This window comes from Pezoporus flaviventris, unplaced genomic scaffold (genome assembly GCF_033815535.1).
Source record: "Pezoporus flaviventris isolate CSIRO_AGI_PZ_B2104156 unplaced genomic scaffold, CSIRO_AGI_Pfla_v1 ptg000054l, whole genome shotgun sequence".
Lineage (NCBI taxonomy): Eukaryota > Metazoa > Chordata > Aves > Psittaciformes > Psittacidae > Pezoporus > Pezoporus flaviventris.
The window spans coordinates 319,009-343,024 of NW_026892602.1; the positions used below are offsets into that span (position 1 = coordinate 319,009).

Genomic DNA, 24,016 nt, shown 5'->3' on the forward strand with positions numbered 1-24,016 from the left:
GTTGCCCCCTCTGCCCTGATCCTGAGTTGTCAGAGGCCACCAGCTTTGCAAGGCAGCCAGTCTGAGGAGGTTTGCCCACCACCCTTATAATAGTGCCCAAGTTTCTAAAGGAGCCTGGAGCTCCCAAGGTATGAAGCAAGTCTGTGTCCTGAACTGGTACAGCTTGTCCAGCAACGACAGAGGGCCCCAGCCTCCCCTAGAGCAAGGGCTGATTCCAACTTGCCTCCAAGCCAGGCAAGCTCATCCTACCACCATTCCTTCCCCTGTACTTCTTTAGTACTGCTTTGATTCATGTTTTCCACATTTGGGGATACAACAGCCTCCGCTCCCACGTTCATAGAATCACAGAATCCCAGCCTGGTTTAGGTTGGAAGGGACCTTAAAGCTCATCCAGTTCCACCCCCCCTGCCATGGGCAAGGACACCTTCCACTAGACAGGTTGCTCAAAGTCCCATCCAACCTGGCCTTGAACACTGCTAGGGATGGAACATTCACAAACTGCACAAGACATGCCATTCAGAACTGGCCCTTCCGAAAATCTTTCTGTGCAGAACCTTCTGAGGACCCCATCACCTGTCCCCATGGGCTTGTTTCCTCATCAACCCAGCCCCAGGGTTGTTCACCTAGGAGGACTCTCAAGGGCAGGGCTGTGGTCTGGTGTCCAGGCTAGCACTTGTTCCTCTTTCCTGCAGGGCGTATCTGGCAGGAGAGTTCAGGGAAAACATTCCAGATCTTCCTTGTAGAGACAGTGTACATGAGTCAGGGCCTGCTGCTGCTCCATCCTGCTTTGCAGTGCTACTTACTTGTCAGCATGGGAAAACCAAGGTTTCTTGTAGGTTGTGTGAGGCTCAGGTTTTCCTACACAATGCAAGATGCTGCAAGAGGGTAGGGATCTTAGAGACTATCTCTGGAGGTCCTACCCAGCTGTGAATCTAAGCTAGCCCTAGAAAGGAATTTCTTGGCATTCCTTGTAACCACCACCCATAGGAGTAGTGCTGGTGTTTTGAGGGAGGTTGAATCAGGGTCTTGTTAGCACCACTCTTATCCAGAGATCCAGGTTTGCCCTAACCCTAAATTCCCAGGATGGCAGCAGGTGCCTACAGGTACCCCAGACCTCAACCTCATCACCTCTCAGCCAGTGGCCTACACAGCTCTGTGCTTCATAGCACCTTTAACTGCTGGGCCATGGGCTGCCTTGAGAACGGCCATGGAAAACTCATCCTACAAACACTTCCTGAGGGGCTGGAGGAATGTCTGCTGATACAGATATTCACCTCCATCCCGGGTACATCTGTTTTAACAGCTTGTTCCAGGCTTTTTGGATGGCAACCAGTTTTCAGCTGACTTCAGCCTTTCCTGCTGAGTCATCAAGGCTCTGTTCACCTTCCCACCTTGGAGAGATGTCAGGGAGCGCAGAGACCCTTCAATCTCTCAGCTAGGAACCAGCCCAACACTTCCAATGGGCTCAGATCTTCCCTGCCTTCAGGGCTGCCCCCCTGTGTGTCCAGCAGCCAAGGAGTTTCCTCTGAACTGGTCAGGGATGTGTCAGGATTGGATTAAAATCTTTCTGACAACTTGCAAATTTAAACCTCCACCTCCTCCTCCAACTGCCAACGATTTCTCTGGGAATAAATGATTTTTCACACCAGGGATTTACCTTCTCCACATGAAGCTCGACTTTATCAAGTGACAGCTTTTAGAAGGCTGTCTTGCCAAAGGAGCAGAGCCCTGTACTGAGATAATTGCATGATCAATTAGGCTTGAGAAGAGCACAACCTCTCTGTGCTCTAAGGTGGGACGACTGGGGTGTCACCCCATGTAGGGGTTCAGAAATCACCTTCACATAGAGCCTTCTGCACCTTCAATTGTGTGATTAAGGGGAAGCAAGGGAGTTCTACAGCGCAGAATCTTCCACGTTATTTTTCATTGCACTTCTAATGCAGGTCAATGTGGCATTTTCCACATGCCCAGCCATGTGACACTAAGCCAGATGAACAAAGGTCTGGCTCCAAAAATGGTATCAGGGAGGTCACAGCCCCAGACAGGGACTCCCCAGGACCTTGCTGCAGGATTGGGTGCTGCCTGCAGCCTTGTGTCATCTCCTAGCATTTAGTCACATACCCCAATGCTCATTTCCATTAGCACTTCCCAAAGACCCGAGGAGCCCTCTTTCCCAGAGATGTCAGTGATGATGCTGAAGTTGGGCCGCAGCTAAGGGATGTCCTGTTCCTTGTGCCAAAGAGGGGTGATCCTGTTGAGGATGTCAAGCACAGAGGATGCACCAAGTGCTGCCACATCCAAATCCCTTCATTTCTCCCAGATGGGCTTTGCTATGGTCTCCTGGGACCGGGCCTAGATTCCCACCTTCATTGTGCTGCCACACATACCAGAGCAGTTGATGGACACAGGCTCAAGGCTGGCTATCAGGCAGGCACCCCACACTCAGTTCACCAAAGCAAGTGGGTCTGAGGGGATGAGCGGATGTCTGTACCATCCGCCCCTGCTGCTCAGGGCTGGGGCCCCACCAGCCAGCAACCAGCCAGCAGCACAGGGACTCCTGGCCAGGCTCCTGCAAAGCCTGAGTATCCTGGGAGCCACCAGCTCCAACGGGATAAGGGCCAGAAGTGGGAGGAAGCATTTGGATGCTGCGGGGTAAGTCAGGTCACAAATGGCTGCCAGAAGCATAGTGCTGCTTGCTAGACCCAAGCCTCTGCCCCAGCACTGTGGGCTGCCGGGATGAAGCAGAGTTTGCCACCCCAGGGCCATTCACCCCCTCATCCCCAGCCCACAGTGAGCACAGGGCCAAGCAAGCAGCAGGAGATGCTATTTTAAGCCTCCTGGCTGGGTGCTGAAGCCCTCCAAATCAGCTTTCTGGTGTGTTTCCCAAGCACACACCTCAGCCAGCCTCATTTTGTACCCCCCTCTTTTCCCCATGCACAGATTGATTCCTGCAGCAGCAGCACCAGGTAATTTTCCATGGCATGGCCAATACCAGCAGCAGTGTGGGGAACTGTCATCACCAGTGCAAAAGTAGCAGCTCCTTTCTGTCCCCTGGCTGGAGCCTTTCTGTCCTAATGGCTCCAGAGCCAGAGCACAGTGGACAGACATGGACCTGTGGTACCAGGTCCTCGAACAGATCCAGGTGATGCCATGTAATGACAGGGAAGCCTGGAGCTGAAGGATTATGTGCAGGGTTGGGGATGGGGTTTTACACTGTCTGCCTGTACTGAGCACCAATGCAAGCTGGAATCATAGAATCATACAATCAACAAGGTTGGACTAGATCTTTAAGATCATCAAGTCCAACCATTACCCCAACCATGGAAACATCCATGTTTCATATATCTCCATGCAGGAAGCCATCCTGTGGGATTTGCTGGTAGGGAAACTGAGGCACGAAGCAGCTGGGCCTTGGCAGGGGCTGCCAGGCTCACAAGCCTATTCCACAGGCAGCCTTATGGCAGCTCTGCTATCAAAACAGCATGGCGGAAAGTGGGGCATGTGGATGGGGAAAAGGTTACTGCGATTGGGATGCTGCTGGGGCTCCAGAGGAAAGCCAGCAGCATTTCCACCCATCAAGAGTCTCCTTTCTTGAACAAGACCAGCTTAAGAGCAATGTGCTGTTCTACCAGCTGGGACTGCCAGCACTGTTGCTGCCTCAGCTCCAATGTCATGCCTGCAGCTGCTGAACCCAGCAATGATGCTGTGGGCAGAGGGGAGATGGCAGGACACAAGGCCCTGGGACCTTTCATTTCCCCCACCTCTGGAAGAAACCTGGAGAGATATTATGAAAAAGAGGATAAAGGCCATAAAACTAACAAAAATGCTCCAGCACAGCCCTGTTCCTCTCCAAAGCTGCTGTTGCAAGGACCACAGTGCTATCTCAACCTGGCAGATGCAAGCTGGCACCCTCATCCCTGCTGCAGGTACCTTTGCACCCCTTGGCCACCTTTCCGCAGCAGCACCCAGTGCTGGTGATGCCATGAGGATCCATGGTGGAGGATGGCTGGTGATGGATGAAGCACTGAGCCATCACCAGCAGAGAGGGAACGTTCAGATGAGCAGCAAGGGAAGCAGAGGTCTGAATCCAAGCTCTGGGGCAGGGCAGGGTTTGGGGTAGGGCAGGGTTTGAGGCATGGCGAACATGCATGCACATGGGGCTACTGAGGCGGCACGAGGGGATGCAGCCTGGGGCAGATGTGCTGGCTGCCCACCTTGGCAGTTGAGCAGTGCAGCTGAGCAGTGCAGCAGGTCCCACCCTGAGGAGCATGCGTTCCACTGACGTGCAGAGAAGCCGGAGCTAAATTTAGCCTTGGTTGTGCGCAAGTGTGATGTTTGTATTGGTGCCCTTAAAGACAGCGTTTGGAGCATGTGGCTGCTGGCCCTGCCTGGCTCAGCCCTGGATCCTTGATAGCCAAGCTGTTCAAAAAGGGGAGAAAAAAAGGAGTATTAGCAGCTGGTGAGATATAATCCCAAGGGTCTATTTCCAAAAATGCCCAGGAGCCAACTCTCAGAAACCAGCAGTGCGTACAAAGCGGTGAAAGGGTGACCTTGGTGGCCATGGGAGTGTCCTTGTGCTGAGGTAGAGGTGTCTGCCAGGTAGAGCTGCTCCATGGGTGTGGGACTGTGTGCTCTGGGGCCACGGCAAGAGCAAGGAGGCTACCAGGCTGGCTTGGCCTTAGGACAGTGATATTGGAGCACTGTCTGTTGGTGATGGGCTCCATTCTGCATCCCATAGCCAGCCCACCTTAGGGCAGGTATGATTTGACCCAGCCTTGCATTCAGAGGGCAACAAAAGCCCCACAGCTTGCTGGCTCCAAAACAATCAGGGCCAGAATGACAGAAGGGCAATTGGACCTTGGACACCCCAAACAGAACCCTCAAACCTTGGCTAGAGCCTTCAGGGACAGCTTGATTCTCCCAGAACTGCTGGGTTTCATGCAGAACAAGAGGAGGCTGCTATGTAGAATGAGCTTAGGTCTTGGGCTGCAGGCAACAGGCAGGAGCCAGCCACACTACTCTCCAGCAGAGATGAGGAAGCTGCTTGGGAAGATGCAATCCTGCAGGGAGATCAGCATCCTCTCCCTGCAACACAGCCTGGGATGGGGAGTGTTGCCATCAGGACCTGGCAAAGGGCAGGGATATGCTGTGCCCTGTCTGCTCCCCTGCTGCAGCACAAAGCATGTGCTGGGGCCGGCAAGCTGCCAGCCCCCCCCAGCCACCTCCTGCCCTCCCACCATGGGACTACCAGTAATTTTCCATCCTGGCTGCAGGCTCTGCCTTAACGAGATGATCTCCTGTGTCCCTCTAATAGGGCTGGGCCCCGTTCAAGTTCCTCTGTTCATTCAAACCATGAGTCCCCTCCTTTCGTTGCTTGAGCTATGAAACACGCTGCTCCTTCGAGCCCTGCTTCTCCCTGTGCTCACAGCCCTTCTGTCTCAGCCAAATGAGAGGATCTTGTCCTGAAAACAGGAGGGGAAAAAAGCCCACCAACCCATCAAGAAAGATTCCCATGGTTCAGCTGCACTCTTAGTCCAGGAACAAGCAGCCCTTGGGATTTGCCATCACAGTCATTCCCAAAGCTGCCTGTGCACAGGCACCTCCTGCCTGGTATTGGAGGTCTGGGTCCATCAGCTGCATTGATTGGCTGAGGATGGGAGAGTAAAGTTGATTTACAGAGGGAGGAATCTGGCCCTGGAACACAGTGTGTGTTGAGCGTGCTGCCTTGGACTCCCTTCTCCTTGTAATGAAGCTGCTTGACTTAGATCTCAGCTTAGATAGTGAATTTCATGGCTCTGGAGAGCCAGTGGGAGATAACCTGCTCCTAAGTGAGCAGAAGACAGAGAGGTTGGCCCTCCTCCTCCTTTTCGTTTTTCTCCTCCTTCTCTTCCTCCTCCTCCACCAGCCCAGCAGGGACAATGAGACCAGGCATCACTCCAGCACTTGCTATTGCTGCTCCAGAGCCTGGCAGAGAGTGCAGGGATCCACATGCACTTAACTGCCACAGGAACAGCTTGTCCCAGTAGGGCAGAGTGGAGGTTAAAGGCAATGAGGGGAGCTCGCTGCTGCTTTGGGAGCCAGGGAGCCAGGGAGGAGCTGTGCATCCAAGAGTCTCCACCTCAAAAGTCTCAAACCATCTCCCGGAGCACTAGAATCTGGATCAAAGTATGTGCATTCTAAAGAAGGGCTCACTCATCTAACTCCCTTGGGTATTGCAGGCACCAAAGCATGTGCAAACTTCACCCCCACTGCAGTGTCCACCCCTCCAACACCCCTCGTAGCTGCACCAGGAACAAAGGCACTCCAATCACACATGCAAAATGCAGGATGCTTAATCACAGAATCACATAATAGTTTAGGTTGGAAGGGACCATAAAGATCGTCTACTTCCAACCCCCTGCCACGGATATCAAGATGTCTTAGAACAAGCAAACATGTTGCTTTGGACTAGAGGTAGCTGAACTCTCCTGGTATAGAGATGCATCAGGAGACAGATGGCTGTGGGAAGAGGGCTGGTGCAGGAAGAGTTCTCCCACCACCAGGAGACACCCCTTTAGAAGGTGCCGTTCTCCAAGTCCTCACCTGCAGTGACATTCTAGGCTGCCACAGGCCCACCTCTCCTGAGCAGTACCCTCCATGCCTGCCTGACTCCTCCCCACTGCAGAAGCCAGCATCCACAGCTCCCAACCCTGCTGTGCTGCTCCTGCAACAGCCCCCTCCCAGAGCAAAGCCAGGCTTTAAATAAAATCCTGTCAGCAGAGTGGAGCTGAGCAGAGCAGAGCCGAGCCAAACTGTTCAATAACTGCCTGTGTTTAGCAAGCTGACAGGCGTGAGGCAGAGCAGAGAGAGCAGGGTCTCTTTCCTCAGAGGCCAGAGACTGGCACATTCTCTAAGGTACCACCCACCCTCATGGAGCACAGCTGGTCACTCTTACCCTCCTTGGGAGAGCAGGATAATGCCACTTCCAAGGGCTGTGAGCTGCTGTGATGGTTTAAGGGGAGGCTGATGGAGTGAAAAGACTTGATTTTTCTCTGAGTTTCCACAGTTCACCCACCCCCAGCAGCTGTGTTTCGGGACACAGGATGAAGCTGCTCCTCTCCACTGGCTGGTTATGAGCAGCTTGGCCTGGAGGTGAGGAGGGGCTCCCACTCCTAGCTGGGTACCAGGGAGCCCCATGAGCTCCATTCAAGGTCAACCTGTGGTGAGATTTAGATTTGGATATCCTGCCCTGTGAAGGTGCTGAGGCCCTGGCACAGGTAGCCCAGAGAAGCTGTGGCTGCCCCATCCCTGCCCCATCAAGGCCAGCTGGGACAGGGCTTGGAGCAACCTGCTCTAGTGGAAGGTTTCCCTGCCCGTGGCAGGGGGTTGGAACTGGATGAGCTTTAACGTCCCCTCCTACCCAAACCAGCCTGGGATTCTGTGATTCCCGTGACCAGGACATGTCAGCAGCTGAGGGCACTTGAGTCCAACTTTCCTGTGGGCTGGCAGGATAGATTTTTTAAAGCAGATTATTTGGCTTCTAACACTGGTAAAACAAGAAGCAAGCTCAGGTCAGCCTGGCAACTGTCTCGCTGAGACAGCAAGATGCTGCTGATCTCAGCGTAAGGCTGGATCTGGGTTTTCCCCTCTGAGCTCAAACTGCAGGGAGCAGTAGTGGGATGGGCACCCACCACCTCTATTCCACCTGTGCTGACCAAACTCCCGGGGCCTCCTCAGCACATCTGAGATGGAGCCAGGCTCCTAGACGGGTGGCAGGGCTAAGGGCAGGCTGTCACACAGGAGGAGCAGCAAAGCCTTGGGCAAAACCAGCAAGGGAGTGAATTCCCTGTGCCTGGATGCAGGGTGCTAGCAGGAGTGGAGCCAGCTCTGCCCCAAGAGCTGGGGGCTCCCTAGGGTCACAGTCATGAAAAGAGAGGAGACTGGAGCACAGTGAAGGCATTTTACAGGCATCAGCTTCTTTGTGGGGTGCCTGGGTTAGGAGAGGAAGGCAGTGAAGCAGAGCAGCACATGAAGAGGGATCCAGCACAGCCAGTCAGTGCAAGGGCAGGAGAAGGCATGTGGAGGGGCCTGATCAGCCACCCGCAGCCTTTCCTCCTTTTCATCCTGAAAGCCTTCATGGGAACAGCCAGAAACCCAGCTCCCCTTGCCTCCACCCCTTCACCTCTCCATCTCTCCCCCTGACCTTCTCCTTGTCCTGTGGCTGATCAATACTTCTAGCTCTGGAGGGATCCATCAGCACTAACGATTTCATCCCACTTCTCGCTAATGCATGCTTGTTGTGCTGCATTTGAGCCATGGACCTGGCAGGTGCTGGGACAGAGGCAAAGGGCTGGCCAAAGGCACCATCACATGCTGTCCCAGGACAGCAGGCTAACTCTTAGCATCCTCCCTTTGCCACATAACCCTCTCCACCACAGAAGCAGGTCTTCAGCCCTTCCTCCCACAGCTTGTGGCTCACTGGAAGACCATAAACCTTCCTCTCTCAGCTCTCCAGCTCCTTGGAAAGGCACATTCAACATGTCTTAATGCCTCAGCCAGGATTTTGGAGCTCTTACCCAAAACCCACCAACATGTGCTCACAGTCCCTCATTGCCTTATCACCCAGCAACTGCTCCTCTCCAGAGCCCCCATCAAGCTCCTTGAGCCTGTCTGGAGATGGGGGGACTTGAGGACATTCTAACCCACCAGTGATGAGAAGCTGAAGCCAACATTTCTGGAGTCCTTCTCTTGAACTTTTAGCCAGGATGAAAGAGCAGGCACTTGGTTAACAGTGGGGAGCTGAACATGCCCCCCTGGCCATGCACACAGCCACCATCCATCCATCCATCCTGCAGGTCCAGTCCCTTGAGGTAGTCATCCTGCTGCTGACTACCTCAGTCCCAGCCATTCCTGCCTGAGCTGGAGCACTGAATTGCAGCAGCTTCCCGTTAAGGACCTCCCCCCAGGAGCACTGCTGGGACTGTGTGGGAGCACCAACCCAGCCATGCAGCGCACACCTCCCTCCCCACTCATCATGTTCTTCCTTTTTTAGCCCTGTCCCTTTTAGGAAAAGCACAAGACAAAACTAAGATGAAGACACCAAACTGGTTTGGGGAGGGCTGGATATCAGTGCTATGCAAGCTGGGGCATCTTCCCAGACTGGGGGCTTTACATCCAGTCCTTGTCTCAAACAGCCCTGGAAAGAGTGGCTTTCATGTGGCTGCCAGACACTCATTCAAACCCACTTCTCTTCCAGCCTCCACATCCTCTGCAATAGGGTGTCACACATCCCTGGTGTAGTCATCTCTGACGTGCTGCTGGCTGTGTGATAGTACCACTGGTTTACAGCTGGTCCTGGAAGAGCTTCTGGAGTCCCACTCCACATCCTGCGGTGCACCAAACAGGGGCCTCTGGCCCAGCCTGTCACTGACCTTCACTGTGAATCCAGTCACGTGCACCCCTGTCAATAACTAAACACGAGATAACAAACTGAGCTGTCACAGCCAATTAAAATGCTGGGCTTAACCTGCTTGTGGGCTTCCAGAGTGGAGATCAGGGGGGCAGCTCCAGAACAGACGGGCTCAGGAGAGGCAGGGTGTGGGCTTCAGTGGATCACAGCCACCCTGTCCGCTGGCTCCCTCAGCCAAGAGCCAAGGGCAGGAGGCTTCTGTGGGTGCTTCTGTGTCAGCACAGAGATATGGCTTCTCCCTCGCATGTGGACAGCCCAGCCCTACCAAAACAGAAGTAGGATGGGTAGATGCAGGGTTACTGGAGCTGAGACACCCCACACAGGGCTTTAGCCCCAGGGTAGACTCACTAGTTAGGAGAACAGACAGCTACAACTGCCAAACCCAAAAGGGTTCCACTTAAAGCCCGGAGGGATCTCAATGTCTGTTGTTGAGTGCCTCTCAATTAATTAGCATCCTGCTGATTCTATGATTGAGGCACTTGCTAAGGAGATTAAACCAGTCTCTGCCACGAGCAGATGCTGTTCCCAAGGCCTGATTTGGAATATTTTCCTTTCCCTGTGCCATCCTGCCCTGCTGACTCAGTTGACGGCCAGCTGTGGACTTGGATCCAGGGCTGAGGGTGGAATTGCCTTGCCAAGATGTTCAGAGATACATCAGGTTAGATGCCACCATGGCCTGCCCAGGGAGGGCCTCACATGAAGAATGCTGTGTAAATGCAGAGCAGGGCTCATGAACAGAGCAGCATGGCCAGGAAAAGGCCTAGCCATTCAGGGAGGCAATGGTCTGCTCACCTCATTTTGCCTGTGTCAGCATGGACAGCTAAAGCTACCTGTGTGCACCTGAGAGCCCAAACTGAAAGGGAAACTCACAGCTCAGCCTCCAGCCAGGGCTGAGTAAATCCACCCTGACTGCAGTAAACCCAGGAGAAGCACAACACAGCACAGCTCTGGCCAGGAAAACAGAGGTCTCCACCAGCATAAGTGAGGGGGAATCCTTTGAAAGCCTCTGCAAATGGTGCGATGACAACAGTTGTTCAGTTAATGCTGACCAGGACCTGCACTCTGCTCCTGACCTAGCCACAGAACTGTCCCCAGCAGTAACAGCGGCCATTCAGCCCCCCTAGCACAAGAAGTACTAGGAAAGAGACTGCAGGATCCATTAGCTCCCACTCCCAAAGGTATCAACTAAACACCCAAACAAATCGCAAATCTTGTGAGCCAAAGACAAGAAACTCATCTTAAATCATTGTTGGGTTGGGAGCCTGCCCACCAAGATACACACAGCCTGCAGAGTGTGGTCCCACAGCAAGGCAATAAGCACATTTGAAGGTTATTTTGATAGTGCTTAATTTCTGCATCAGCTTTACTGGTTCCTCCCCAGCTTTCGAGACCCCACTTACAGGACTGTTGTATGGTCGTCTCCTCCCTCCCATTGTGCTCTAATGCTTGAGAACAAAAAAGCCACACTGCATCCTAAGCATTTGGCAGCTTCTTGGTCTCAAGGGAAAATCTTCCCTTTTACGTCCAGGAAAAGCCTCCTGTTCCTGAGCATCTGTCGTAATCCTCCTTGTACTTCTGCTTTAGCTAGGGAGAGCCAAGAGTCCTCGAGGGACAACAGGACAGCTAAAGACAGGCTCAATCTTAAAAGCCACTTAAGCTGAGAGCACAGGTTTGGCCTCTGCAAACTCCTCTGGCTTTCTGCCATGCTTTTTGTATGGCAGTATCACAGCAGAGATGGAACAGCACAACCCTCAGGAGGCATCACCTTACCAGCACCCATTTCTAGGCACAGAGGAAACTGGAGGGGGCCAAGGCTGAGGCTGTCTTTAGAACTGCAGTTTCTCAGTAAAGCTGTTTTCCTCTGATCTTGCAGGATCCCAGCATAAACAGAAGATAGCTTCCAAGCTTTAAAACAATCTTCACACCTGGGGCTCACCCTCTATTTCATAGGCTAACTGGAAGTAAAATGCTTTCAATGCAGTTCTCAATGAGCACTTGAGCCAGAAACGGGCAAGAACAGATCACAATGCATTTGAGTGCTGTGACTCAAGCACAGCTCTCAGATCAGAACATCAGGCATTAAAGACACCCTTAGGAGAGAATACCAGTATGAAATGGATTTGGGGCTGGGGTGCTGCTGTGCTCTTACACCTTCCAGCTGGAGCTGGGGAGAAGCAGGTCCCATTGCTTGTATTTCCAAGGGGCCCAAGCTGATAAGCAGAAGAACTTTACCTTCCCCCAGCTCCTTTTTCTGTGACTCCAGTGATGACACATGCTGACACAGCAGGATGCAGTGCCCAGGAACAAGCATGAGGCAGCCACATCCCTCACCTGCTGTATCAGCACAATGTGCTGCTCCTTGAGAAGCTGTGCCTGGAACTCCACACCAAGACCTAGGTACAGCCAGAGAACACCCTGACACCCTACACACTTCATCTCTGTCTCTGCATGATCCTTGCACCCCAAACCTTGCTCAGCCTGGGTGCTGCCTGTGATGCAGCACTAGAGGAAAAGTGGTTTCTGTCCTAGCACACAAGGGATTTGTGTCTTGCCACAGGGTTAGCTGCAAACCCCAAAGAAACATCCCCTTAGAGGTGTGGAGAAGCATTGTGAAGAGCTGCAGCTACATGGCTTCACGAAGGCTTATGAAAGGCAAAAGACCAGTGTGTCCTGCCAATCCAGACAGAAAGGATCCTAAGGCTGCTGGCACTGCCTGGCAGCCTGCCCCAACAAATAACTCTTCAAAAATAGAAGCATGCTAATCTCAGGAACCTGCTGGTACTGTCAATGACATTAATGAAGTGTTTCGGAAACCAGAACAAATGCCTTGGCTTTATGGGGCTGAGCCGTCCCTTGTATTTTCCAGTGGTCCAAAGTGGAGGAGCTGCTCCTCACTCTCCTTCTGCTGCTCTGCTCTCTTGCTCACAGCACGGGGTCAGCTGTGCTGGTTCCCAGCAAGCTTGGCACTGGTGTGGTAGAGACTGGCCAGCCTTCAGCACCCAGGAAAGTCTCTCAGAAGCAATTTCCTCTGGGAAGCCAAAGCCATTAAACATACTCAATGGAGACAGTGCCCAGGGGAAGTGGAAGCTCACAGTCTCTCCCTTCCCTCTTGTCTTCAGTCCTTGTTTCAAGCTCCTTCTGCATTCTTTTTCACTCCCTGAGGTCCCTCTCCAGCTCCTTCTCCTCATCCTCTCCTTTACCTTCCCACCTTTCTTAACCCCAGTCTTTAGTCTCAGACAAGCCATGCAATGACGTGCAGCCTGGAAGGGGTTCTACACTTTATTTCCTGAGGTGTCACACTGCTTAGAATGGAAACACTTCTCTCAAATGAGGGAGAGCCACACTGAATGTTGACCTGCTTCCCGAGAGCCTTCCTCTCCCTTTCTGCTCTTCTTCCCATCGTCTCTTCCCACCTCTTATCTCCTGCCCCAGCAGACCCAAAGGGATCAGGGCAGCTGGCCCCCTGCCGTGCTCCACGTGGCTGGCTGTCTTCCTAGGCACGCTGCTCCCATGACCAGATGCTCCAGGGCTACTGTGTGTGGCAACTTCTCCAAGGCTGATTTTCTTGCTCCATGGCAGCTACGAGAGCTCCCTCCAGCAAGTGATGGGGAGAAGGTGGCAGATGCACCTTTACTTTTTGTCCCTGACTCTTATTCCAGCAAATTCATGAGGCCATACTGTAGAAAGGGAACAGTCACAGGCAGAGCTCAGCTCTATCTACCACAGCCAGGACTCACATGATGGCAAATTTGTGCTTGGCAGAAGGGCTCTGAATTTCTGGGTAGTATGTGTGGAGCACTGGGCTCAGGATGGCAGAGAACACACATGTGAATGACTTGCTGGTCTCTTCCCTTTCTGATCTCTGTGAATTACAGCTTTAAACACACACGCAGTCAATTCTAACTCTACTTCCCAGGCTTTCCAGCTGAGAAATAAGTAGCAGAAGACAGAACTCCTGAAGCTCGCCCCTTTCCAACTCACAGCAGGGCTGCAGGAGCCCTTGGGGCACTAACTGCTTCAGCACAATGCCAGTCCTGCACCCACTCAGGTAGTGCCCAGCACACCTCACGTCACCTGACATGGCACAGCCAACTGTTGGTCCATATCCTTCCCTGCTTATCTTTCTTGGCAGCTTTCTCCCCACTTCTCTCCTTACATAGCAATCAGCAATAATACCTCATGGAATAATTTCTTCACCCAAAGGGCTGTCAAGCCCTGGAACAGGCTACCCGGGGAAGTGGTGGTCACCATCCCTGGAGGTGTTTAAATGATGTGTAGATGTGGTGCTCAGGAACATGGTTTAGCGGTGGGCTTGGCAGTGCTGGGTTAGCGATTGGGCCCAATGATATTAAAGGTCTTTTTCAATCTAAATAATTCAATGATTCTATGATTTTCATTGCCTCTATAACCATAACATGCATTCCTCTTGTATGCTCAAATCTAGGACAAGGTAGCACAACTTAAACCACTTTGAATCTCCTTGACTTGTGTTTTCACCTGACAGATACAACAGAATGTCACATAGACACCTAGTTTGATCTTACAGGCCAAGAGCTCTCCCTACCTACAACTTAAAGCAGTTACAGTAGGACCTGCACAAAAACAATGTCTGAAGCTCTGTGCCCCTCTCCTGGCTGCCCACAAGTAGTGCATGCACATGTGCTCCCAGGCCAACAGCCTTCCTGTAACCATTGTTTCAAACTCCACTACTGGGATATCAAAATATCTGCCCTTCAGTCAGCAGCAGAGGTTGCTGCAGCCTCTGGAAGGCAAGATGGGAGACAATGTCTCTAAACTGCATAACACCAGCAGGATATAAAAGTCCAACCTAATCGTATATCTAATGTAGGCTGAGATGATAGTATTATTTGAGCAGAGCCCAATGTGAAGCTTCCAGCTTCATTGACCCCAATTCATTGCAGAAGTATCTTCATGCTGAAGAGATCTGTGCACACAGATGGGTCAGAGGACACTATAAACTAGATAAAAACTCATTAGACTAGTAACATGTATGTTCAGCTCCTGCCCAGCCACACTACGCTGGCATCCTCTCCATAGCAATGCGCACGTGACAATGTGTGTCAGCACATCCCCAGGGTCCTTATGACACCATGTCAAATTTAGTTTCAGAATAAAGGTAGATGAGACAAGATCTTAGGAAGAAGTTCTTCCCTGTGAGGGTGGTGAGGTCCTGGCACAGGTTGCCCAGAGAAGCTGTGGCTGCCCCATCCCTGGCAGTATTCAAGACCAGCTTGGATGGGGCCTGGATAGGAACTGGCACTGCACACTCAGCCACTTTGCAGGGCCAAGTGGCTGTTCAGGTAGAAAAGAAGAACAGAGAGCTGGAAAAGCACTTCATAGAACCCCAGGCTGGCTTGGCTTGGAAGGGACCTTAAAGCTCATTCAGTTCCAATCCCCTGCCATGGGCAGGGACACCTTCCACTAGACTAGGTCTTATTCTTCTAAGTTACAGGGTAAGTGGCAAGCTGAGGAAGCTCAGCAGTAAGGGTTTAATGGAACTGATGAAGGAAACCAGAGTGATTTCTCAAAAGGAGAGTATTTTAGCTCTGACAAGCACTTATCAAGTAAGAACATGAACTCTGGCAGATGTAGCAGTGGTGGGATAATCTGGCTGGCATATTTGCTGTAACAAAGATACTGGCTTTATCCAGAGGACAAAACACACTCTTAATAAGGCAGTATTACCTTCATTTGTCATTAAAGAAAACTGAGGCAAGGAAGAGCTTTGAGTTGCTTCCTGCCAGACAGAGGCAGAGCCAGATGAATAGTAAGTTCTTAAAAAAAGCTACAAAATCATGAGCCATATGCTGTGCTATCAGACAATGCGTTTTATAAAAAGCACATTTGGGAACAGAAGTGGCTCTGTGTGAAGAAAGCATTCACACTGTGCCTCTACTGCATTACATCACATCTCTGTTAAGCAACTGGCTCAACCAAAAAGTTTGAATGCAGCTCTTGTAATAGCTGGTCATCAAAAACTGTGTAGAAGAATCCCTGATCACGATCAGAGAGGCTTGGGCTCCTGAGGTTTCTCTTACAATCTGTGGTGTTACAGTGTATCAGTTCTCCAAACATTTCTTGCTGCTGCTCTTCCTGGTTGCTGTTGGATCTGAATGACACAACTTAACGGCTTCCAGGGCGGCAGAAGCAACGAAACCCTTCATTTGACTGAGCGAAAATAAACCAGTGCCAGAGGACAAAGACATTGTTTAGAGCAAAGAAGACCAAGGAAGAAACATGGGTGTTTTGTAAAAGGGTAATTTAGACAGCTGAGAAAGTGCTGTTTGAGAGCTACATTTCAGAACTATTTGTATCTAACTGGGGGTCCACCCTCTATGCTGCCTCACCTGCTCCAAGAAAATACACTGAAGAGATAAGCAAGAGGAGCTTAGAGTCTTATGAGAAGTTAATGTAACACTTAGGTGAAGAAAATGGTTTGGTTTCACTAACCATTCCAGCAGGAATTCACCACCAGGAAGCTTGTCTGACCCTGTCTTCAGGGGTGTCAGTAAATGCACAGCTTCGACTTTGCTCATCATAGGTGGCAGACAGGCATGGAAACAGACTGTGAAGGGAGTCCAGGGGCTCTCCTGCAGAGGTATCTCCTAAAGCCCTGGCTGGACAAACATCATCCTGAAATGGGTTAGGCGGGGCTAATCAAAGAATATCTCAAATTGGAAGGGACCCATAAGGATCGAGTCCAGCTCCTCACTTCAGGGAAATGGAGGCCAGGTCAGCTCATACATCTTTTCAAAAACAAGCCATTAAGACCCAAACAAATATTCCCTGTGAATGCATAACTAATGAACATCTCAAATTTTGCAATCCAGTAAAAAACAAGCAACGAAAACCATTGTGGCAATCCTGTAAAGGGTGTCTATTGACTGCTTTCTCATGATCAGTAGTCCTCCAGTTTAAAAGCCAAGGGACACAGGGAGAAATGACACTTTTAAGTCCTTTTTAGACCTCTCTAATGAGGGTTTATTGTGCCAGTCTGCAAACACACAAGGTCCAACTCCTCTATCTTATATAGTTTGCTACAGCACAATTATAAAGGGCAGTTTGTGTTGTAAAAAGTACAGGGGACCCCTTTGTTGTATTTCTGAACAGAAAAAAACACTCCAGCCAGCAACAAATGAAAAAAAAAAAAATCCACAGAACATCAAATTGACTAACTAAAATACTGTCACTTAAAATTACAGCATCAGATTTTTAAGGGTTTTACTGGTGTTCACTCCTAAACACTCAGGTTTACTAAAAGTGACACTGCCTAGTTACAAAAACCCAGTGACACTGAGGACTACTCCAGGGATTTCTTTTGTCCTCACTCTGAGAGTAGCTGCACGAAATGTTGGCAAATAAGCAACTGTCTGCACCCAGCACAGAGAAGAAAAATGCTGTTACAAATGCAGGAAATTCATGATCTAGTTATTATGCTTATAAATTCACTAGATCTCAAAAACACCATCTCATTAAAATATACCTTCCATTAAAAAATGCTTCTCATCACACAATCATAGAATCACAGAATCAACCAGGTTGGAAAAGACCTTTAAGATCATCAAGTCCAGTCTTTGCTCCAGCATTGCCAAGTCCACCACTAAACAAGATCCAATCACAGATGCACCTAAACTTGTCCCCCTTGGAGCTGAAGCACTCATCACAGCTTCTGATGTGCTACATGAAGTCTATGCTACAGGGTACGAATATAGAGACTGTGAATTTCCACCTGCCACCACCACTCCACACCAAAGTCAAGAAAACACAAAATCACCCTCTCATGTTTCACAGAAATGCAATTTATAAAATCAATAGCTTATTGATTGCTTGGCAGTGTCTCTTATGACTTCAGTAAACAGCTCTCATCCACATGGGACAAAGCAGACAGGAACTACTTCTAATCTCGCATGGTTGCACGAACATAGCTCCAAGCATGTTACTTGTAAGAGGAAAAATGACACAAGCAGGACTGCGTTATCCATCATGGCCATGGCTTTGTAGAGATCTGCACTTTCCAATCTATATCTGATTTTCCTGCTGCAGGGAAATTAACAATAGACATTTGACATTATAAACATCCCCTTACACAATATTTATTCATCATAAAAATCCAGAAATGGACAACAGACAAAAGCTTCATTAAAATGCACAGGCTATTATGTGCCATTAAGTTCTTAAGTGCAGCAGCATTTATCTTGCACATACTTCAACTACTTTGTCAGGCACAGCTTCCCGTTAGGCTCTCTGGCAGGACAGCTGGCCCTGAGCTGCTGAGGCAGAGCACCAAGATGTCAGTGACACCAGCATGCTGTCTCCTCTCACCACCTCCAGAGGCAGAGCTTTCACTCCTCTGGCCAAGAAATAGCCATGCACCCTTTGCACTTGAGGTTTCCAGTTTGAAGTCCCCAATATCCAAGCGCATCCGCAGGTCCAGCAACATCTCCCAAGATTCGGATCTTGCTGTCACCTCCCGGTAATGCCATACAAAAGAAAGCACACCATATCACTCCTGTCTGCCTCCTCAACTTAGGTGCACCTTCTACAGATGCTTAGAAGCACCCACATCCCATACCTGCTTCCAAAGGACAACCATCCTGATGACTGCAGGAACTAAGTCCTACAGAGATAGCCATGTGCTTTCTGACTCCAATTCAACAGGACTTCAAGTAATGTAGGTTTAAGCGCACCCACACAGGATGACAACCACTGTGCTGTTCAGCAAGGTGCCAACAGGCAAGAATGACATTTACTAGGATCATTTTGCTAGGATCATTTAGATGAATCAAAAGGAAGGAAATTAGGAAATTTGCTCTGTTCCTTCTACTGACCAAATTTAGGAATTAGAACAGTTTTCCATGGGCAGACAGATGGATCAGAAATTGGTAATGGGGGAGAGGTTCCATGAAAGTTGCTGCTTCTGATCCAGTCAAGGCTAACTCTTTGTTGTCTTCTGTTGCCTCTCCTGTAAAACAAGCAGAGAACTTAACACCCAGCACATCCATCATGCAAGCTAGTTGCATCAAACAAGAACATTCTTCAACTCATGCAGCATCAAGACCACAGTGACCCAGGGAGAGAAAAGATGAGGCAGCATGTAAGACCTGCATGGCCTCTTCACTTGCTCCATGGGTTAAAGGCGGCATTTTTCTCTGGGGCGCTTAACCCTATGTACAAAAGTCAGTAAAGAAAAATATTCCTGCCTCAAGAAATAGAATAAAATTTCATGTGGTTTATATCATTTTCCCACATCACTAGGGCTCTCCAAAGAACAGGGAACCTGGCATTAGCTATTCCCATGAGGCTGGAATGGGAAGGGCAAGATGAAATACACTGAATTACACTTTTTTTCTAGATAGATCCAGTATTGTTAAGTGTCAGCTGGGGAGATAAAGAATAATAAATATTAATGACCCTCCCAGAAAATCTTCTCATATCCTTTCAGCCACCTAGCACACACTTGAAATGCAAAACCTCAGGAGTGGTATGAGCAAGCTGTAAAGCTGTCCAGTAATGTGATGCCATCCCTTTCTTATATCCTTGCTGTCTGCCTTTAAAAATTGCACTAGTCTGATCTGAAGATGTTACAGAGAAGAATTCCCACTAATGGAGAGTGAGCCTGTCCTTCCCCAAAGCTGATTCATCTTTATCTTCTGTGACAGAGAGACTGTAAATCTCTTGGTGTTCCTCACTGTAGCTGCACACTCTTCAGGCTTTTAACCATCCACCTCTGTGAACTTTCTTTTTCCATAATTCTGGACCAGACTGGAGGCTGTAATTTGAGAAGCCTGTCCTTTTTCCCAGCTCTGGAAGTCATTCAGTTCTTTCTGGCCAGCTTGAAACAAGGCTCGCTCCAGTTCATCCAGCCGAGCCACTAGTGCCGATGTGTCTTCATTGTAGGCATTCTGAGAGGAGTCCATGATATGACGAAATCGGCTAATAAACGTCTGAAGAAGATAAGGAGAATTACTGACAGGTAACACAGGCTTCTCACATGCTAAGAATCTTACTTTTGGGTGTAAGCTCCCAACTGGGCAAAGGTCTGCAAACAGCATAGCACCTATTAACATTGGCTACACAGACAAAACTTTTCTTGACTGACCTGGGAGATCAGTGCCTGATCTACTGGATGGGAAGGAAGCAAGCACACTATCAGACTTTGGCTCCTTCCTAATGACAGGCTTGAGCACAGCACAAGGTATAACGCAATTACAATCTATTTCATCTCACTTTACAAGCAATCACTGCTTTAGAGAAGGTAGACAGATCTCATGCCACAGCAGCTGCTGCAGGAACATTCAAATGGCAACTTGTGAAAGGGCCTGGAAGTTCAGCCAAGCTGCCACTGTAGAACTTTCAATATACTGAAAAAAACACTAAGCCATGAAATAGGTGAAAAAAAAAAATCAAATTAAAAAAAATAATCAAATCTACAACTAATAAATTTTGAAAAGCTAAGCAACAAGACATATTTAAGGATTTTTATTTCCTGCCTTATCTTTGCCTTTGGGAATTAAAAAAAAAGGCTGACAGTCTTTGAGAACTGTATTTTATTATTTCAGAAGCTGATTTTAATCATCAGAGCTGTACAATTTTAGAGATTTATAAAATGATACATTCTAAATTAACAATTCTCTTATTGGCTTTGCTACCGAATAGTTACCCTTCACATATGTAGTCCCTAAATGGTTGGGAGAGAGTTTTTTTTTTTTACGTTTTGTTTATTTTTTAAGTCAGCACAACTCCCCTCTTGTTTGCTTTTAATCAGGGGGAAGCATACCTTGTGTACTTCGATTTTTCTGTCAGTAATGTGTGCTAATGTGGCTCTTTTCCCCAAGATGTCCATTAGCAGAAAGCAAAAAGACAAGAAAAGGTGTGGTCACCTTCTCCAGTGCAGAAAGAAAGCTTTCACTGGACAACTCTAAGAAAGCAGTAGTGCTTTAAAGCCTCTCTGCTTCGGCCTTCATCTAAGAAATAAGAGAGAAAAAAAAAAAAAGCCAATAGCAATCATCCCAGACTACTTAGAGAGCTGGTGGAAGAAATCTCAGAGCTGTTAGTGGTTATCTTTAAAAGCTTAAGGAGAACAGAGGTCTAGAAACTGGCAAAGATGTTATCTATTCTTCAAAAGAGATAGGGGAGATGGAGGGGGAGGAAGGAAGAGCCAAGAAATTACACATCCATCAGTATCAATTTCTGGAAAGGTACTGGAATAAATGAAGTATACATAAACTTCTGCGAGAAAACAGAGGAGTAACAGCCAACATAGATTTGCCAGGAACCAACTCTGAGAGCCCACCCTAGTTTCCTATGTTGACAGGAGGACAGGCCTTACAAAGGGAAGAAAACCAGCACACTGGTACCTGTCATGGGGCACCCATGGTCACTATGGGTGGTCAGTGAAGACAATTACACATCCTCCCTACCAAGAGGGAAGAACAAATTGGATGGAGTTCGACAGGGGTCTATCTGGAACCAAGTACTATTTGATATATTAATTGTCAAAGGAATAGAAGTTACACTTGTTAAATTAGCAAACAACATGTAGGAGAAGGAGATGGGATGACAGCAAGCATGTTAGATAGCAAAACTCTTAATTCATAAAGATTCTGACAAATTAAAAACATGGTGTGAAAACAATAGGAGGCAATTCAGCTGAGGCTAAGGAAAGTTTTACATTAAGGCAGAAATGGGAAACTGTACGTATACAATAAAAGGAGTATCTCTGTGTGTATGCAGTCTGTACCATCTTACTGTGGGCTGCAAATCAAACACCTAGCAATGTCACTTCATCATAAAAAAAAGGTGCTGCACTATGAGGAGCAAGAAGCATCACAGCCTACAAAATTCACACAGTATTCTTTTTGTTTCCATCAGCACAAGCCCTGAGCAGGTTACTGTATGCTGCTCAGGGCACTGCACATCACAGTGCATGCAGATCAACGGGAAGGACAATCAGAGGTTAGCAAGCATGGCCCACAAAGAGATGGCAAATGAGCTGGGACTGCTGCAAGAAGGAAGAGAATAATCCATCCTCAGCGTTTACTTTGGATGAGGCAAACAGAACAGAGCTTGCATTGCTGTGAAGGAGCTTTAGTTTAGACATGAGAGGAAACTTTCTATGATTAGGATGGCAAAGCACTGAAATGGATTGCCCAGAGCAGTGTCAAGTCTCATCATTACAGAGCTTTAAAAACAGAGTAGAAAAATAGAAAGTATAGAGGGTGAATTAATCCTGGCTTGCAGGGCACAATTAGATAATCTTATGTCTCCTCTAGTTTTACAGGATTTTATGAAATGCCATATTGACAGTGAGGAAAGTCCAAGCTAAAATTACACTCCTGGGTGCACAGTTGAGGCTTCTACCACCAGACTGTGCAGTTGCCAAAAAGGTCATCCTACAGCTTGATCTAGAGGACCATCATCAGTACAGCAGTCAGATCAATTAAAACAAATGGCTATTCCTCCTGAAGACTGCAAAACAGCTGGGAACAAGAGGAAGATGAAAAATGTACAATCACTTTTCAAGACTTAGTTCTGATACTTGCCTGCAGGATAGCCTGAGCTATCTCAGGGTTCTCTGGATTGTCAAAATTGAGGAGCTGGGAGCCAAATCCATAATAGTATGGCCCCATTTTATGCAGATCAACCACAGTGGCATCAGCGCTCAACACTGTCCTCCAGGCTTCCTTGTAAATCTTTGGCAGTTCCACAGAAATTATTCTTCGCTTGCTGTCATGCAGACCTTTAGCAAGCCACAGAGGGATTTCCAGTTTTGATCCCTGCATGACAGGGAAAAAAAATCAAAAGTTGTCCCTGCCATGAAAACACAAAACCTAACCCCAAAGACAGCAGTGAGCTTTATTAATAAGATTCAGTATTACAAAAAGTCTATTTTGTTTTCCAAGCAGTCTACTGTAACTGTCATAAAACCCAGGAACGCTTTATAAGCATTAATTATTACTGCAAAGATATACAATTTTTAAAAAAATTAATGTTGTAGAACCTCATAATTGACAGATTAGATATGAAGAAGTTCTTTACTGTGAGGGTGGTGAGGCACTGGAACAGGTTGCCCAAAGCAGTGGTGTATGTTGGCAGTGTTCAAGGCCAGGTTGGATGGGGCATGGAGCAACCTGCTCTAGTGGAAGGTGTCCCTGCCTGTGGCAGGAGGTTGGACCTGGATGAGCTTGAAGGTCCCTTCCAACCGAAGCCAGTCTGAGATTCTATGAAAGGCCGTCAGCCTGTCCTTAACCCTAAAGTCCCCCTGGCCTAGAGCCTACAGCTCCCAGCGTCCCTTGCGCCTCGCCTCCGCCGTCCACCCCAGCCCATCCGCGCGGGGTCTGTCGGGAGTGGTAGTTCTGCCCTTGTCCCGCCGGTTACCTCCGTAATGGCGTCCCCTCCATGGCCCAGTGCGAAACAAAGGCGCGGTAGGCTGATTTCGGCGCGGCCCGGCAGCTTCTCCTGCGACATCAGGATGTCGTCCAGCGACAGAAAACTCTCTTCCAGCCCCAGCCCGGGGCCCACAGGGAAATACGCCTCAGACATGGCCGATGAGCGGGAAACGGAACAGGAACATCACCAGCACCAGCTCCCGCCCAGCCCGTCACACACACACCCCCCTCCACCCTCCCCCCTTGTGCGCGAAATCGCACATGCGCCGTGGAGTAGCCCGCCCTTGCTGTCGCAGCCCGCCTAGAGGCTGGTATTCGTAGTCTCCTGGCCCGGTTTGGGTAGGAAGGGGTGTCAGAGCTCATCCAGGTCCAGCCCCTGCCATGGGCAGGGACACCTTCCAGTAGAGCAGGTTGCTCCAAGCCCCGTCCAACCTGGCCTTGAACACTGCCAGGGATGGGGTGTCTCAATCTCCCCTTTGGCAGGTTAAAGCCATTGCCACTTGTTCTGTCTCTGCTTAATCAGGTTTAGGAAACACACCTTTGTGCTAAACAGGGAAGCTTGCAGTGTGTGCAGGAAGACAGCCATTCAAATGGAAAGTGCGCGTTTTCTCAGGTGCAGAAGGAAGTCATATGCATCACGAGCCCAGCATCCTAAACAGTATTATACTTTCATAAATAGAATTTCAAGACCTTCCTGTGATACACGGATAGACTCCACAACTCATTAAAGTTGTAAAGTAGGCATTCTTTGTTCAGCACTGAGGCGCATGGGGGATTGCTCCTCCAAAGGCATGTGCACCTTTCCGTTGCCACTCAGTTTGTTTATATTACATATAATGATTACATAAACATGAGATTGCTTCACACCTAATTCATATGCAAAACCTAATCCCGTCTAGTATTATAATTGGTCTGGCATTTGTCCCACGGATGTGCTTGTGCAGTGCCTCCTGGTGGTGGTCGTTCGGGGTCGTGAGGATGAAGGCCTGCAGTTCCTCTTCATCACCGCAAGTAACCTCTTACTTTCACACAGACTCAATAGGGTTTCGGCTCCTATCCAAACCTCAGGTTCGGTACAAGCCGGTTTTATGTATCTTAAAGCAGAAACTTGTCAAGTTTGCAAATTTTGTTACTCTGGTTATCTTTTGTTCCTTTTCTT

At 49.0% G+C, this 24,016-nt stretch overlaps 2 protein-coding genes across 2 annotated transcripts in view; both read right to left on the reverse strand.

Annotated features, from left to right (window-relative positions):
- Nucleotides 1-24,016, reverse strand: part of EDC4 (enhancer of mRNA decapping 4) — a 227,228-nt gene that overhangs the window by 128,947 nt on the left and 74,265 nt on the right. The window lies entirely within an intron of this gene.
- Nucleotides 18,685-23,049, reverse strand: GINS3 (GINS complex subunit 3). The gene is made up of 3 exons (XM_061468898.1): nucleotides 22,847-23,049; nucleotides 22,012-22,245; nucleotides 18,685-19,413 (listed from the first exon to the last, which is right to left on the reverse strand). Exons 1-3 carry the CDS (start codon nucleotides 23,009-23,011, stop codon nucleotides 19,183-19,185), a joined length of 630 nt encoding a protein of 209 aa, XP_061324882.1. The 5' UTR covers nucleotides 23,012-23,049; the 3' UTR covers nucleotides 18,685-19,182.